The sequence below is a fragment of the Coenobita brevimanus genome, chromosome 86 (assembly GCF_032717465.1).
Source record: "Coenobita brevimanus isolate Jiangsu-jjx chromosome 86, ASM3271746v2, whole genome shotgun sequence".
Classification (NCBI taxonomy): Eukaryota; Metazoa; Arthropoda; class Malacostraca; order Decapoda; family Coenobitidae; genus Coenobita; species Coenobita brevimanus.
Window position 1 is genome coordinate 27887432 of NC_137039.1, and position 17890 is coordinate 27905321.

The 17890-nt window shown below is 42.2% G+C and overlaps 1 protein-coding gene across 1 annotated transcript in view; it reads right to left on the minus strand.

Annotated features, from left to right (window-relative positions):
- Window positions 1–10703: 10703 nt before the first annotated feature.
- LOC145410746 (cytoplasmic 60S subunit biogenesis factor ZNF622) overlaps window positions 10704–17890 on the minus strand; it is a 34508-nt gene continuing 27321 nt past the window's right edge. The window contains exons 7-8 of the mRNA XM_080280849.1: window positions 13962–14087; window positions 10704–12211 (exon numbers count right to left, since the gene is read on the minus strand). Coding sequence (XP_080136975.1) covers window positions 12100–12211; window positions 13962–14087 — 238 coding nt within the window. The 3' untranslated portion in view covers window positions 10704–12099. The remainder of the gene's footprint in view (window positions 12212–13961; window positions 14088–17890) is intronic.

Sequence of the window (17890 nt, forward strand, 5' to 3'; positions counted from 1 at the left end):
AAGGAGATGAAGTGCAAAGGAGCGCATATCCTTGCTGGCCTGCGCCAACGCTGACGGGTCGCACTGCCTGAAGCCGGTCATGGTAGGGAAAAGTAGGAAGCCTAGGGCACTGAAGGATATTATGGATAAACTTCCTACTGAATATTATAACAGCCTTTCTGCCTGGTTCACCCAAGAGATTGCGCACGATTGGTTTCACAATTCATTTGACCCATCTGTTCAGCAGCACCAGCTCTGGTGTGAAGGCTGTCCTCCTCCTTGACAACACCCCAGTCCACCCTCCCACTAATAAACTCTGCAGCAAGATCAAGGCCACATTTCTGCCACCCAACACCACTGCCCTAGTTCAGCCCACGGATCAGGGGGTGATAGAGAGTGCCAAGCGACATTACCGGAACTTGTACCTCTAGCATTGTTTAGTGGTGATGGATGGGATGGAGGAGGAAGGATATGTTGACACCAGGGGAAGGAAAAGACTGGAAAACTTCAAAAAGTACACCATCAAGGATGCCATACTGAACTGGGCAGAGGCTTGGAAACAAGTGCCAGTCACAACACTCCGTAACGCATGGTGCAAGCTCCTCCGCATCCCAAAAACTCCAGTCCAAAAGCCAGACTTTGAGGGGTTCGAGCCACTGAGGGCAGCAGAGCTGTTGGCTGCAGCTGGCCAAGGCTCAATCCCTCAAGAGGAAGTGGAGGAGTGACTGGATGAGGATGGTGGTTTGCCTGGCTACCACCACCAGATGGAGGAGGAGATAGTGCAGGAGCTGACCTCACAAGAACCACCTGTGGTGGAGAAAGAGGAGGCGACATCTGGCCCATCTCTATCTGGTGGCATTGATGCTGCAGACACTCTGCTGGCCCTGGCTGACAAAACTGGGGGATCTCTCGGCCAGAACTATGAGATGCTCAGAATGATCAAACTGGACCTGATGCGACAAAACCAGGCCACTCTGGTTCAGCAGAAAATTTCAGACTTTTTCAAACCATTGCCCTTGCCTGTGGGGAAAAAGCAATGGACAGTGTCTCAAACCTCCAGTGTGTCTGTGGCGTCAGCCTCATCAGCAAGCCTACCAAGTTTGGCATCAGGCAGCAGCACACCTTCCTCACTGACAGTAGTGACATCAGAGCCACCAGAAATTCTTTGCACAGAGTCTGTCGAGGACTAGTGTTCAGTACAGTGTAGTGTTAAGTGTAAAGTTTAGTGTTAAGTACATACTGTACAGTGTATATTATTGTTATCTAAACCTTGTACAGTGCTGTTCAGTGCCCTAGTAGTCATGTAATACTGTACATTTCTGGTGTGTATATTGTGGTGTGCTCTGGTGTACAGGTATACAGTGTAATGTGCTATGGTGTATGGGTGTATAGTGTGGTTTGCTCTGGTGTACAGGTATAATGTGGTGCCAGCATCAAACCTCTCCAGAATTCCTCCCCCAGCCTCCCACGTCCTCCCACGGTGACAACAGTATCCCTTCCTGGCATGGTAAATTTACTGTAACAGCACTACATTATACTGTATTCTTATTATAGGTATTAATATGTACAACTTCACATAGTAGTGTATTTACATGTACAGCTTCATACAGTATTGTATTTACATGTACAAGTTCATAAACCCTTGAATTCTCCATGTAAAACTTCACTGAGTTAGTTATGTGTGAGCACGCAGGACCGAACGACTCGCCTTATATAACGACCTGAGTTCGGTAATCCCTCAGGAATACCGACCCCATCATACTGTATATTGGTTATGTGTGAGCACATAGGACCGAACGACTCGCCTTATATAGCAACCTGAGTTCGGTTCAGAAATTACAACAATGTTGACCGCCAGTTGATGTGTTTTGAAATTGATCAACGTTTAAACTCCATCGATTCTTCAAGTCTTTCTTCTGGTGAATTGGTTGATATTTACAACAACGAGCTTAGGTCAATTTTTGACCATTATTGTCCTGAGGTAGTAAAAACAATCACTGTACGTGATAATTCTCCGTGGTATGGTCCATCCATTAATTCTTTGCGTAGACAACGTAGAAGGGCAGAACGTGAGTGGCGCTTGCAGCGGACCGAAGTAACTCGTTTGCGTTATGTTTTTGCGAGAAGAGCAGTCGTTCACACTGTTAAAGCCCAAAAGGCTAGGTATTATCAAAATAAAGTTGATTCATGTGGTGGTGATCAAAAAAAATTGTCTGCAGTTGTGAACAATTTGGTTGGTCGGAGGAATGTAATTGTTAAACCAACTTCTTTATCTGATGCCTAATTGGCTTCTGATTTTGCTTCATTTTTTACAAGTAAGATATCTCGCATAAGAAGTGATTTAGACAGCAGTTCTCCTAGTGAAGTGTACTCAGTTGACTTCCAGCCACGGTGCACCGGGGATCATTTGCTTTCAACATTTCATCCACTGGATGTAAACAAAGTCAAATGTTACATCAGAGAACTTAATAAAACATTTTGCTCACTCGATCCATGTAACATGTCTCGACTGACTGATGTGTATGAGCATGCTGCAGACTTTATCTGCAACATAATAAATAGATGCTTCTTAGAAGGTAATTTTGTGCAGTCTGAGAAACGTGCTTTGCTTAGGCCCCTAATTAAGAAACCTGGCCTTGATGTCGAGAGCATGACAAATTATCGTCCTGTCTCTAACCTGTCTTTTTTATCCAAGATTATTGAGCGAGCCATACTTGACCAACTCTTACCACTACTGGAACACAACAGAGTTGTTCCTGTTGTTCAATCAGCATACAGAAAATACCATTCGACTGAAACTGCACTAACAAGGATTCAGAGTGACTTGGTGGCAAACACTTGTAGTGGGATGTCCTCTCTCCTAGTTCTTTTGGATCTGTCTGCAGCTTTTGATACAGTAGATCATAAACTATTGTTGGATGATCTGTATTTTTATGGCGTTCGTGTTAGTGCCCTTTTGCTCCTTAAGTCGTATCTGTCGGACAGATCTCAGAGAGTGGTTGTTGATTACGCTAGCTCTGATTCTGTTCCTCTTCTATTTGGAGTCCCTCAAGGATCAGTTTTGGGTCCAATTCTATTTACTATCTACACAAGTAGTTTATCGTCTCTACTTGATGCTCATGATGTGTCCTATCATTTTTATGCTGATGACACCCAGCTCTATGTTAAGATGTCAGATATCAACGATACTAAGATAAAGTTTGACTCTCTAATGTCTGATATTAAGATTTGGATGGCTAAGAGGAAACTTAAGCTGAATGATGGTAAAACTGAGATCATCATCATCAGAGGAAACAGAAGGGGTGATGACACTGACAATGCCCTGGCTTTGAACATTGGCGTGTCACAGCTGCATCCAGTCAGTTCTGTTCGAAATTTGGGTGTTTATTTTAATTCTAAGTTAAATTACAAAGAACACATTAATCAGGTTGTAAGAGGGTGTAACTTGCATATCAGAAATCTGTATTCTGTGAGAAGATTCCTGAATAGACAGTGCCTCGTAACATTGGTCCATGCAGTGGTCTTGTCTCGTGTTGATTATTGTAATTCACTGTGGGTTGGTCTTCCAAATAATATACTAACAAAAGTTCAGTCTGTGTTGAACAGGGCGGCACGGCTTATCTTTGGTCTCCCCCCGAGAACCTCAACTACCCCGTTTCTGATTGAGTTGCATTGGTTACCAGTAAAGGCTAGAATTGAATTTAAACTGTGTCTTATTACATTCAAGGTTCTTAAGTTTGGTGAACCGAAGTATCTTGCTGAATTGTTAAAACTCCCATCGACACGCCCGGGTGTGATGTTACGCAGTGAAGATGATTCCTTGCGTCTTGACGAGCCAGGAGCCATTCACCAGTCATCTTTCTCTGATCGTTCTTTTGCATATAGAGCCCCTAGATTATATAACAGATTGCCATTGTCCATAAGACAACTCTCTACTGTTGAATCCTTTAAGAGGCAGCTGAAAGCCTTTCTTTTTTCAAAATGCTACAACCTAGAGAGAGGTACTATGACAGATGATTATAGGGTTTAATTTTTGCCACTTTCATGTATATATGATGTAGCTTGTATTATATACAAGAAATGTCACAATTCTTGTAATTGTAAAAATAACGAGCGCTAGTGAATTCCCAAAAGGAAGAAGTGGCGCTTTTGAGAAACAAAAGGCCAGATTATTATTATTATTATTATTATTATTATTATTAATCCCTCGGGAATACCGACCCCATCGTATATAGCGAACTTTCGGATATACCAACTGACCCCTCCCCCCAATTAGTTCGTTGTATCAAGGGTTTACTGTACAGATACATATAAGATGTGGGGTATGAAGTCGTATGGCAGACAGGTAGAAGAGTGTGTTTATATGGTATGAACATATGACTTTTATGAATGGTGGTGAGAAAAGTATGTTTGAGTTTGAGGGTTCTAGAAGGTGTGGAAGGCAGTGAAGGTGGATGAATATTGTAAATAAATATGAGGGAAAGCAAGTTATGGATGTTGAGGACACAATATAGTGGGCAGGATGAAAATAGATGGATAGGTTATGTATGGAGTTGCACAGTATAAGTCATATACTGGTATGTCTATCTATCTATTGCCAGATGCCTCAATCCCGTTTGGGGTGGCCACAAACAAATCGCCTCCATGTCGCCCTGTCCCCCGCCATTTCACTGCCCTGCTCCCAACTCACACCCCCCTCTCTCATATACCTCTCCACCCCATCCCTCCATCTCATCCTCAGCCTCCCCCTCCCTCTTCCCCCCTCCACCTCACTCACATACACTCTCTTCGTCAGTCTCTCACCCTTCATCCTCTCCACATGGCCAAACCACCTCAGTGTGTTCCTCATAACGCTTCCTATCACATCCACATCAACACCACAACGCTCCTTTATATCCTCATTCGTCAGCCTGTCTCTCCATGTGACTCCACAGGCTCCTCTTAAATAACTCATTTCCACTGCTCTCACTCTTGACTTGTGTCTTTCCAACAACGTCCAAGCTTCACATCCATACGTTAGAGTTGGTATCACAATACTGTCATGTAGTAACTTTTCCACAGCCATGCTTACTTCCCTGTTTCTTATCACTGCTTTCAAAGAACCAGTAACCTTTTTTTCCCTGCTGTATGCTTTCAAGTACTTCACCTTCCAAACCTCTATCCTTATTCAGCACACTACCTAAGTACTTAAACGTACTCACATTTTCCAATTGGTATGTACTTATTTTTATTATGGCATTATTTTTTGTTAGTTGAAAGTTTCAGTTCTGCAGCTCTTTTTCTGTGCACATAAGAAAAATGTATGGATGACTTGCCTGCAAGGTGGATCCTTGAATTATGAGACTGAATGATGAGTAAATGAGGGGCCCAGTTCACTTGGTTTTGTTCATAGTTCTCCCACTTTAAGTGTATTCTAGAGTGATATACTGTACCAAATGGTTTTATGTAACCCCAAACACCATCTCCAGTACCAAGTGGTAACCACATAACCAAGTGGATGCCTGATGTTCTAGCAGGTGTGGCTGATAGGGGCAAGGTTCATGCTTTTGCCATTCTGATGCAAAGTATGGACAAATGATTGTGGTTTTTTAAATCCAGTGCATCTGACACAAAATATTGTATTTAGTTATTTCATATACCATACAGTATATTACCTTGTAGCTGGTGCTAGAGATGGGCACCTTCATGTGGTGGCACTGACATAGCTAGGCAACTTTGTTGCTTTGTTATGTAGACACCTCTCAGCTTCCTCCCAGTCCCATGAAAGGGGGATGGTGGACAGCAGAAGGGGAGCACCTTTAGTCTGCAGTCTACTGGAATCACATTCAGATGAGCCTGGAGTTACAACATTGCTCTTGTACAGTACTAATACCTGGCAGATGCAGATGAATTTCATGCCTTCTTCACTGGGTTCACTTCTGTACCATATTTACCTGCCATTATGTTCACTGACCCAAACTGGTGATATCTCATCTCTCATTAGTTGGTTCCTGATGATATTTTGCAAAGTGCTTAGTGATTGGTCTGTTCTTCCAGGGAAGATGGTATCCATAGATAGAGAAGATTTACAGTAACACACTGAAGCCACAGTCCATGACAAATTTCATTTGTATTGGTAGGTGGGGACGCTCTCCATCCACTCACTCTATGTAGTGCTGCTTTGGGTGTCTACCCTTTCCACTCTTCCTTTCTTCCTCGTCTGTCTTTCTTTCCTTCATTCTTTCCTCTTCCTTCTGCCTATGGGCGACTCTACACTGAGTGACAAACTAAATGGTTTCCTGTACACCAGGAAACCATTTACTACGCTGGGTGATAACCATACAATCAAATTTTGGTGCCTGGTAGTTTAGTAGGTAATTACAGCACTCCAATCGGACTGAGCTGGTGGAGGTTCATGTCCGCAGGGTGGTTGGCCACGTAATACTACTCAGGGATGAGTGAGGCTGGTCACTCTCATCTTAAATGTCAGAACCAACTTGCCTAGCCCTGGGCTCCTACTCTCCTCATGGGGTAACATTTGACAGGATGATGGATGGATGCTTTGTATTTAATATTGTCATATGTAACCATGGTAAGGCTAATCAAAAGTAACATTTCCTTCTTGCCAGTCCCAGTAAGTACGAATAGCTGCAAGAAAATACTGGATATTACTGTCATATATTACCTCAACATCAGGATGTGCCCCACATTTTAAAGGGCATGTTAACCATATACTGTGAATGACAATTTAAGTAAAAGCCATCCAAGGTAGGAATGCCCCGATTTTCATGGAAATATTTCCTCCAAGCAGTTTAAGTCCTTCCTCAACCAGTCCTTCAGACCCTTAATCTATCACACAGCCCGCAAGTAGCCCATGCTTCCATTTCTACACTGAATATTTTATAACAGACTTACTGGTTCCCAAAACCTTGACACAACCCCTTTAACATTTATGATAAACAGGTTGCCACACCCTTGAATACCAAGGAAAAGTCTTTGATAATCGTATATTGGAGATATACATTTTAGTAGTCAAAATTACTGTCTTTCTTTTCCATTTTATTGTCCAAAATTGCCCTACAATGCTCCATTTTGTCATATTTACTGGGGGGGGGGGGTGATATCCCCAAACCCCCTTGAGTAGACTTCACCCCTGCAGTGCTTATCCATACAGCATAGGACTTACTGATGTTTTTACCAATTCAAAACAAAACAATGTACATGATATCGTACTTTCTGTTATCTTGCTAATTGCTATGACAAAATCATACGTCACTCCTGCACATACCACAGTAACCTTATGGTACACAGCCACCTGCAGCTTTTGCCACATCTTACTTAGATACTGTACATGCAAACATATTGTCCAGGGATAGATTCACTTGCTTGCTGCTTACCCCAACTACTCCCTGTGTAAAAAATTTTTGAGCATACATTAACTATCAGTTGCTCATTCTGATCACTGTCACATCACTGGGAAAAACATGAGGGCCAAACTCTTGTCATTCACTCCTCCCTGCAAAAATTCTTCCAGCCTGCTCAATCCAATGTCCTCTTAACGTATGTATAATGATAAATCAGAACTTCTACAGTTTTGCTAATGAATAAGACAAAACATTTTTAGTGTACAGATACATTTATTCGAAAAACCAGATTACAATGTCAACATCGTAATGCCTTATAAAATACTAGTCACGTAAGTCCTGAATCATCATCATCATCATCAGGACCTCCTGTCTCACCCTAGAGCAGAGTGAGGAGTAGCAACGTCCAGACAGCACAAGTTTGCCCAATCCAATGGGCCACACTTCCATTCGTTCATCGTTCAAGTGCGCAGAATCCTGGCTCTATCTGATATGCCAAAAACATTTACCACATTCTGTGGCTTCACATAAATGTATCCGAGTCAATCACGATGCTGTCATGTTAAAAAAGGGTGCCAAATCCCATATTATGCACTTCTCACAACATTCATCCAGCCAGCTAGATCTCTTGTCAGTCCCCTAGCCTCACCAACTTCCATATCTCTCTTCCTCACACACTCATCCACCATATCCATCCACCTTCTCCTTGGCCTACCTCACCTCCTCTCTCCTTCAAATCTGCTTAGATATACCTTTTTCATCACTATAGTTATCCATTTTCTCCACACGACCATACCATCTCAGTACACTCTCTTCGATTCTGGTGTCCAAAGACTTCCTCACTCCATATCTTTCACGAATCACATTACTTCATATCCTATCCACTCTCTGTACTCCACGTACATTCTTTTGCAGTCCCATCTCCACTGCATCCACTCACTCAATATATTGCTGCTCTCGGGTGTCTGCCCTTTCCTCTCTTCCATCCTTCTTTCCTTCCCTCCTCTTCTGTCTTTCTATCCTTCATTCTTTCCTTGTCCTTCTGCCTACGGGTGACTTTACACTTCCTTTTCTGTCTTTCTTTCCTTCATTCTTTGCTTTTCCTTCTGCCTGTGGGTGACTCTACACTGAGTGACAGGCCAAATGGTTTCCTGTACACCAGGAAACCATTTACTATGCTGGGTGGTAACCATATAACCAAATTTTGGCACCTGGTGGTTTAGTGGGCAATTATTATGCTCCAGTCAGATTGAGCCGGTGAAGGTTTATATCCAAGGGGTGGTTGGGGTTGATTGCTCATGTATTGCTACTCAGGGATGAGTGAGGCTGGTCACTCTCATCTTAAATGTCGTGACCAACTGCCTAGCCCCGGGCTCCTACGCTCCTCTTGGGGCAATGTAGGATTGGATGATGGATGGATGGACATCCTTTGTTAAAGTTTGCACTAACACTCCTTCATGTAAGCCTCAAGCAGCTGCAACACTCAAGCCTCTGTTTCATATCAAGGCCTTCATAGCACTATCTACTTTCCTTCCCTGTGTCACTCTACTTTCCACTTCCAAATGCCCGATCACATCCAACAAACCTCCAGCACCCGGGTAATACAACTGTAACCCGCAAGCAGTGTCAAAACGTCCGTACGTATCCCCACCAAATGTCTAGTGTTGCGCAGCCACTGGGCTAAGTCTTTCCCAAATGCCACCACCATTGAACACAGACTGCAAGCCACAAGTACATGTTCGGTGACAGCAGCCGTCTGCCTCTCTACTGAATGTCAAATGTCCCCAGGTTACCATGAGTTGTGTTTCCGCATGGCCTCTCGGTGTCTAACAGTCCGAAAACCACGTGTAAAAGTATGGTAAAAGCGCCTGTCCGCCTGTTGACAGAAGGGGGAGAATATTGCCCACGGCCTTACTTCTTCCCCCCCTCCCGTCCCTCTCCATACTCTCCCGGCTCCCCCCTCACTCCCTACCCTCCTCCGTGGTGATAACACTGACTCCTGAGTTATCAAAGATTTTTGCAATTTATTAGACTACTATTGGTCATATCGAAATTGCGCAAAATCCATGCAAAAGCTCATGAAATTCTGCATCTAAACATATGCTTACCTCTTGAAAGGTGCCGGCAAAATTTTGCACTATGATGGTGGGAAGTTATACGAAGGCAAGTATTACTCTTGAAAACTTTATTCTCACTGCATTTCTGTACATTTAGGTATCAGATTTATATGTTTTTATTAGCTTATAGTATAAACACCATTGAAGATGATGGTATACCATTTATACCAACATAACCAATTTCTGGTGGCATATTTGGCTGTGGAATTTTTTTTTTTGAGCCCCAGGAGCACTCACTTGTCATAGATAACTGATTTTCAAACTTCGGATTTTTTGTAGATTTTTGTTGGTTATGCATTGTTTTCTTGATATTTTGCATTAATATGGATATGTTTTGATGTCTCAATATGGCAGGATGACCAGAAGACAGTGCCAAAATTAGGAGGGGTACTGTAGTGGAGAAGGGAGAAAAAGTGAGCAGATGGAGAAAACACTTCGAGGAATTGTTGAACGTAGAGGATGGAAGTGATGCGAGTATAAGTGGCTGGGGAATGGCTGGGAGAAGGAGGGAGGTGAGAAGACATGAAGAAATCCGTAGGACAGAAGTTGTGGAAGCAATGAAGAAAGTTAAATTGGGGAAAGCCCCAGGAATTGATGGACTGTGTGGTGAAATGTTGAAGCATGGGGGAGAGATAGTAGCAGAATGGATGTGGAAGATGTACAGACTGGCCTGAGAGGAAGGTAGAGTTCTGGAGGTTTGGAAGTCGGGTATAATTATTCCCTTGTACAAAGGAAAAGGGGAAAAAGAAGTGTGTGGTAATCATAGGGGCATTTGTCTTCTTAGTATAATAGGAAAAGTGTATGGTAGGATACTTATTGACACAGTTAGGGAAAGAACAGAGGAATTAGTTGGAGAAGAACAGGGAGGCTTTAGGAAGGGAAGAGGCTGTGTAGATCAGATGTTCATTCTTAGATCTTTAGTGGAATAGTTTCTAGAGAAGGGAAAGAAGTTGTATGCAGCTTTCATGGATTTGGAGAAAGCATATGACAGGGTGGATAGACAAGGATTGCGGAAAATATTAAGAATATATGGAGTAGATGGGAAGTTGTTGAATGCTGTGAAGAGTATGTATGATTGTGCTAAGGCTGCAGTGCATGTGGATGGTGAACTGAGTGAATTTTTCTCTTGGATGGTTGGGTTGAAACAGGGATGTGTCATGTCTCCATGGTTGTTCAATCTGTACATGGATGGGGTAATAAAAGAGGTACAAGGTAGGGTAGTGGATGTTGGAGTGGCCCTGGTGAGAGAGGGTAGTGTTTGGAAACTCCCTGTACTGTTGTTTGCAGATGATACTGTGTTGCTGAGTGAAGACGAAGGGGAGCTGCAAGGCTTGGTGGATGAGTTTGGGAGAGTGTGTAAGAAACGGAATCTAAAGGTGAATGTAGGGAAGAGTAAAGTGATGGTCTTTGAGAGAGGTGAAGTCAGTGAATGTACAGTGAGGTTGGATGGTGAAGAATTGGAAAATGTGAGTACGTTTAAGTACTTGGGTAGTGTGATGAGTAAGGATGGAGGTTTGGAGGGTGAAGTCCTTGCAAGGGTACAGCAGGGAAGAAAGGTTGCTGGTTCTTTGAAAGCAGTGATAAGAAACAGGGAAGTGAGCATGGAAGTGAAAAAGTTACTACATGACAGTATTGTGATACCAACTCTAACGTATGGATGTGAAGCTTGGACGTTGTTGGATGGGCACAAGTCAAGAGTGAGAGCAGTGGAAATGAGTTATTTAAGAGGAGCCTGTGGAGTCACATGGACAGACAGGCTGACAAATAAGGATATAAAAGAGCGTTGTGGTGTGGATGTGGATGTGATAGGAAGCGTTAGGAGGAATACACTGAGGTGGTTTGGCCATATGGAGAGGATGGAGAGTGAGAGACTGTCGAGGAGAGTGTATGTGAGTGAGGTGGAGGGAGGGAGGGAGGGGGAGGCCAAGGATGAGATGGAGAGGTATATGAGAGAGGGGGGTGTGAGCTGGGAGCAGGGCAGTGAAATGGCGGGGGACAGGGCGACGTGGAGGCAACTTGTTTGTGGCCACCCCAAACGGGATTGAGGCATCTAGCAATAGACAGATAGACAGACTGTACTTAGAGTAGTGTGTAGGCAGGTTTTTTTTTTTTTTTTTTTTTTTTTTGAGATAATCCTATGTATGTTTTGATGTCAAAATATGGCTGAATGAATGACCAAAAAACACTGCCAAAATAAGGAGGAGTATTGTTTAGGTAGGGTGTTTTTTGGTTTTCAGTTTTTTTCTTTCTTTCTTTCTTTCTGCATGGTTTTCTTGGTTTAGCATTATTTTGGATATTCCTTTGTGTGTTCTGATGTCTAAATATGCCTGAATGACCAGAAAACCCTGCCAAATTAAGCACAGGTCTTGTACAAATACTCAAATAGGTTAGGTATAGGTGGGGGAATAGTGTTAATTATCCAGACATGCATTTGCCTCTATTATGTTCAGATCAATGAGGGATTACTGTACTTTCTAAACTGGAGGCGATTTGTATTTCATCCATCCATCCATCATCCAATCCTACGTTGCTGCGTAGGAGCCCGGGGCTAGGCAAGTTGGTCCTGGCATTTAAGATGATTTATATTTTCTTTCTGATAATTACATTATAAAATGTAACCAAAAGTATTTAACTCATGGGCTACTTCACACTACGGTATCTTACACTTCTGTGCCTCTGCCTTGTGTCTTGAATAGTTTGTTGCGTTTCATGCCAAGGTTGACTTGGTGCTTGGTTCGTACAGCAGTCCAGTACTTAAGGTCACGGTGTTTCCTGTCAACATAAAATGTATTAACAAATTAAATCTCAGCAATGGATATATCATTGCTCAAAGTTATTAAGACATATGAAGAGACAGACTCCTGCTGTCCACGGGGTTCATACCCAGATGAACCTGGGGTTGCAAGAACAGGGAAATATACAATGTTGCCTCTTCATAACTGCAGTACTGTAAAAACATGATGTGAATACTTGTTACAGTACTGACAATACTCATCACAAGTTGGGAATGTGTTCCAAAATTTAACATTTTCCTTACACAGGTAACTGGCATTGATAATTGGGGAACTGTAACAGGCAACTTCCTCTAATTTACCATGGATGTCACAGCAAAAAAAGGATGTTATGAAGGCAACTTACAACATAAACTTACATTAATGCCTTCCACTTCTGCAAAGTACAGATACCAGGCTCTGATGACACTATAACATGGACTAGAGTGTCTTAGAGGTAAGTGAAACCATTCTATAACTGCCAACTACAACCATAATACAGTACACAGTTGCACTGTTAACCCTTCGAGTTTTATTTCTCACAACAGCAAAATCATCTGGTGTTAGCTCAAATTAAATTCCCAGATGTACCAACAGCAAAGAAAGAATTACTCATGGAAGTTTTTGATGCCTCTGACTGCCAGGATTTCTCAAACATGAACATAATTGTCTAGTGTTAGGCTGAATTACATATCCAAGTGCTGCAGCCATAACAAGAGGGCTATGGATGCAGTTCCTTTGTCTACTCATCACATGCTAGTATGTAGTAAGAATGAATGACCTTACCTCTCTTGTATTTAAACTATCCAGCAATGATGGAGAAACTGGTTAGAGCATCAGTCATTCCAACTCCTGAGCAAGATTTGAAGAGTATAGTGTATAATACAGCACTAAGAACACTTTTCTTCCAACCTATTTGATGATCCTAACCACTTGTAGCTCAATTAATAGCTAACCAGACAAAGTGTTGTTAGACTGCGGGGCTAATTTAATCAGTAATCAAAGAGGCTCCTTCCTATCCAATAACAACAGTTCACTGAATTTCATGGGAATGGCCCAGTTTCATCAGGTAAAAATAGCCAACTCTACATTACCACTCAGAACAAAACCTTTGCAACCTGATCATTTTAAGTTACCTAGTTCAGTGGATCTCACTTAAATGGATGGAATTAAATATACAGCTTTAGCATAAGAAGCCTGGGGTGAGACCACTTGTTGAAGACATTTCACACATGACTGACCAGGCACCTCTCTGAGTGGTATTATGCAATCACTCAGTCTCAACCATTCCTTGAAATCAGATCTGTAAGGATCACATCCAGTTGGAGCACCTTACTGCACTACACTACTGTGTCCATCTGCTGGTTCCATGCTTGCCATCCAATATATTACTGTAAAACGGTTTCCTGGATTACAGGAAACCATCTGACTTGTCAATCCATGTAGATTCACCTCATGGAAGCACTATGCTCTCAACTGTTACAAACATCACCTAACTGTACAGTACATATACATGCATTCTTCACCTAGCAATCCAACAATCTACACTATGATACTGTTGTTAACACATATCTCCCTGTTCTTAAGCATCCCATCTCTAGGGTATATTCCTCTTAAGCACCTGATAGATGGATGGAACACAAAAGATTTTACTCTTGTTACTTAAAAAAAATTACCATACTCACCTGCAGCATGCAACCTGACAAAAGGGCCAAGATAGTGATCCCTAGGACCAGCTGACCATTCCTCACCTTTCGAGATCATTCTTAGTGACTCCACCCCAGCCCAGAGCACGGTACTTGGCAAGAAGGTTGTGGAAGACATGACCAGGCTTCTGCTTTACCACAATGGCATTTCGATTTGGATCCAACTTTTGCCTAATAGAAGAGAGAAAACACGAGACAAAAATTAAAATAACAGATCAGCTACAACAATGAACTAATATTAATTTATGCACTGGGATGAATCTTATTTGATGATCAGTTATTCACTTGTCTACCACCTAACCACCACAGCACACACAGCTTTATGAATTTTCATTAACCCTTAAATGCCAGCATTGTTTTGATGCCGATGTGCTCTCACTATGGACGATTTCCCCAAAATGACGGGGAACAGGGTGACATGGAGGCGATTTATTTGTGGCCACCCCTTATGGGATTAAGGAATCTGGCAACAGATAGATAGACAGAAAACCTGTTTTCAAACCTTCATATCTGGAAAGTACAACAGTTAGGGATACAAATTAAAAACCATATTACTCATCAACACTTTGTCTTGCAAATGAAACCATCCCCAGGTCTGCAGGCAGTCCCATCGATAAGCATGGACAAGAAGAGTATTTTGAAATGAAGAATGGGGGCTGTGTTCGCACAGCAGCGCTTGGGTCCAGCTTCGGCTGTGGAAACCTAGCGCCCTGCCTGATGTTGGTAGCACTAACCGGGCTGTCAGAGTGATGTGACTGTAACACTGGCTGACCTTGCAAAACATTGTCCCTTTTCTCACTCATTTCCTCCACTTTCCATATTCACCACCACACGTATGAATCATCACCCAGTACATGTGGCTCGTCATTGGTTTTCCAGCTGTAACGGTGTGTGGAAGAACTGACACGGATACACTAAAAGGTGAAAAATAAATATTTACAGGCAGACCCCAGTTAAAAGATGCAATTAGTTACATAAAAACTCATCGCTAGGCGGGGCATCATACTGTACTGTACAGTACAGTATAGGGATGTGTTTTTGAGCCTTGGGTCCCCCCCCCCCCAAGTCCTAAACCCATCCAAACGAGTCCAAAAACAAGTGCATAGGCAATCTATTGGCCTAATAGCTTCCGTCTTGCTTGTACCCAGTCAAGGTCGCTGAAGAATGCGATCTCCAACTCGTATTCAAGCTTGGTAGAGAAGAAAAATCAGCACTATATACAATTCCACCATCAGATGGTCCTGGGACAATTAAATACACATCTGTTATGCATAATAATAATGTATGAATGACACAGAATCATCCAAGGTGCAAACTGTTGTGACGGAGAATCGTTGTTTTGACATGATCAAGACAGCCTTTTCAATGGCCCCTCTTTATGACGTTTTAGTTACTGTTCTGGTTGCTGAGCTTTATTTTCTTCTCTTATTTTCCAACATTTATTTAGAAATTCCTTTGTATTTTCAAAGTGTTCTCCCTTGAACAGCCCAAATGTAAACACATAATTTCTTATTGTCACAGTTTTCATCAATGCAGGAAATATTTACTATTTAAGGCTTTCATAATTATTAATATTTATTATATATTATTATTATGTACTCCATTATAGGTTAGATGTTCAACGGTCAGACATGAAAAATATTCTTTGTTGAGTCATCTAGTTGTCCACAGTTTTGTACCTCATCTGATGGGTGAGAAACTGTACCCCAAAGGACAGTGTTCACTCCACATATGACTAAAACTCATTAATCTAAGTCTAAAAACAGTTTATAAATCAACCTAAATACAAAATTTAAGTCTAAAATATCATCAAAATTGGTTGACGAATGAGGATATAAAGGAGCGTTGTGGTGTGGATGTGATAGGAAGCGTTATGAGGAACACACTGAGGTGGTTTGGCCATGTGGAGAGGATGGAGGGTGAGAGACTGACGAAGAGAGTGTATGTGAGTGAGGTGGAGGGGGGAAGAGGGAGGGGGAGGCCGAGGATGAGATGGAGGGATGGGGTGGAGAGGTATATGAGAGAGGGGAGTGTGAGTTGGGAGCAGGGCAGTGAAATGGCGGGGGACAGGGTGACTTGGAGGCAATTTGTTTGTGGCCACCCCAAACGGGATTGAGGCGTCTGGCAATAGATAGATAGATATATATATATATATATATATATATATATATATATATATATATAAACCCATTGTTAAAATGGGGCTCAGCTATTGTAAGGAGAGGTAGGATGATATTTCTACCTCCATCACTATTCTGGGGTATCTCATCTCAGGGTATTGTAAATCGATGTTTGCCTGCACTGTACTTATTTTCCCGTGATTGCCTAAAAATTTTAGCACTTTGTATTCACTTTGAGAAAAGACTTCAGCAATGATGCATTTTCCATAATAACTTTCCCGCAGGTTGCACGCACTATGGTTGACTATGAGGTCTACACTTGTACTTCTATTTATGCATTTCTGCACAGTAACTGTTCAGACACCCTGTACTTACTACTTATGTTCAATAGCACTTATAATATTTGCACTTCATATCACAATTATGGTGCCTATCACATATTTTCCAAACTAATTTCAAGAGAAAGAAAAAAAAAGAGAGAGAGAGAGAGAAGTTCTGCCCAAGAAAGTAATTTTCTACAGACATACTAGTACACTGGGTTTTCTTCCATTTCTGTTTGGGTGATGCAAGATATTTGCAACCTTTACTTTACATATAACTTTTACATCTTAAATGTCAGGACCAACTGCCTAGCCCCGGGCTCCTACGCTCCTCATGGGGCAATGTAGGACTGGATGATGGATGGGTGGATGGATAACCTTTACAAATTCATTATCATTTATGAAAAAAAAAAAAAAAATCATCATCCAATTCTGCCTCGCCCCACGAGGGGCATAGCAGCCCAGGGCTAGGCAAGTTGGTCCTGACATTTAAGATGTGAGTGACCAGCCTCACTCATCCCTCAGTGGCATTACGTGAGCAATACACCCCAACCATCCCTTGGATATAAACCTTCACCGGCTCAATCCGACTGGAGCGCCGTAATTACTCACTAAACACTTTATAAATTCGCACTTTGTGAAGCATAGGATCCCATGTTAAAATGGCTTTATGGGTGACACATCCTGAATTTTCATTTATTCATTCACCAGTACCTATCCCTAACTAAAATACAAAAGAAAAACTTACAACAGAAACATGCAGGAGTAATACTGTATATTATGAAAATTCAAGACCTTCACTGCATTGTACAGAGGGTAGATAATGCGAACTGTTGTTGTGGTACCCAAGGCCATACCACGAGAGCTGAATCAAAACACTCACAGCTCTTCTGCACGGGCCTCATCCTGTGCCTCACTATCGCTCTCATCACTACTGGAGGGATTATGCTGAACTTCACCATATTCACTGTGTTAAGTAATGAAACGTTAAAGATTCTTTGGGTACAGTGACTAGTTTATAGGTCTGTTTGCAAAACTGCTATGAACGTGTTGGTGACGAAACACCTAACTTTAAGCAAAGGCGAAGTATAAGGTCTCCTATCATCATCACGTATACAAAAATGGTTATTAATGTGTTAAAATGGAGTTTCATTCACATGAGCATACAAACTTTATCAAATAAGCTTCTTCAGTCAGTGCTTGAGCAGCATCCTTCACCATCTTGAATGTTTTGGATGGTCAACTGATACGTGACTACTTGGCCATGCTTTTTTTCGCTCAATTTGCAGCACGCGGTACTGCCCGAGTACACACACACACTTGTCCACTATTTACAATATCCCCCACACCTGTGTTTAGAACTCAAGCTCACAGTGGTAGTCAAAAAAGCACTTAGGGCACTGTGCCACCTTGCACTCATTGCATTCATAGTGAGTTGCCTCATGTTTTTGAGGCCTATGTTTTGTTGTGCCAAACACGTGGCAACACCTGTAAGCCACACAGCCTACAGGTGCTTGACCGAGGTCCACAAGAC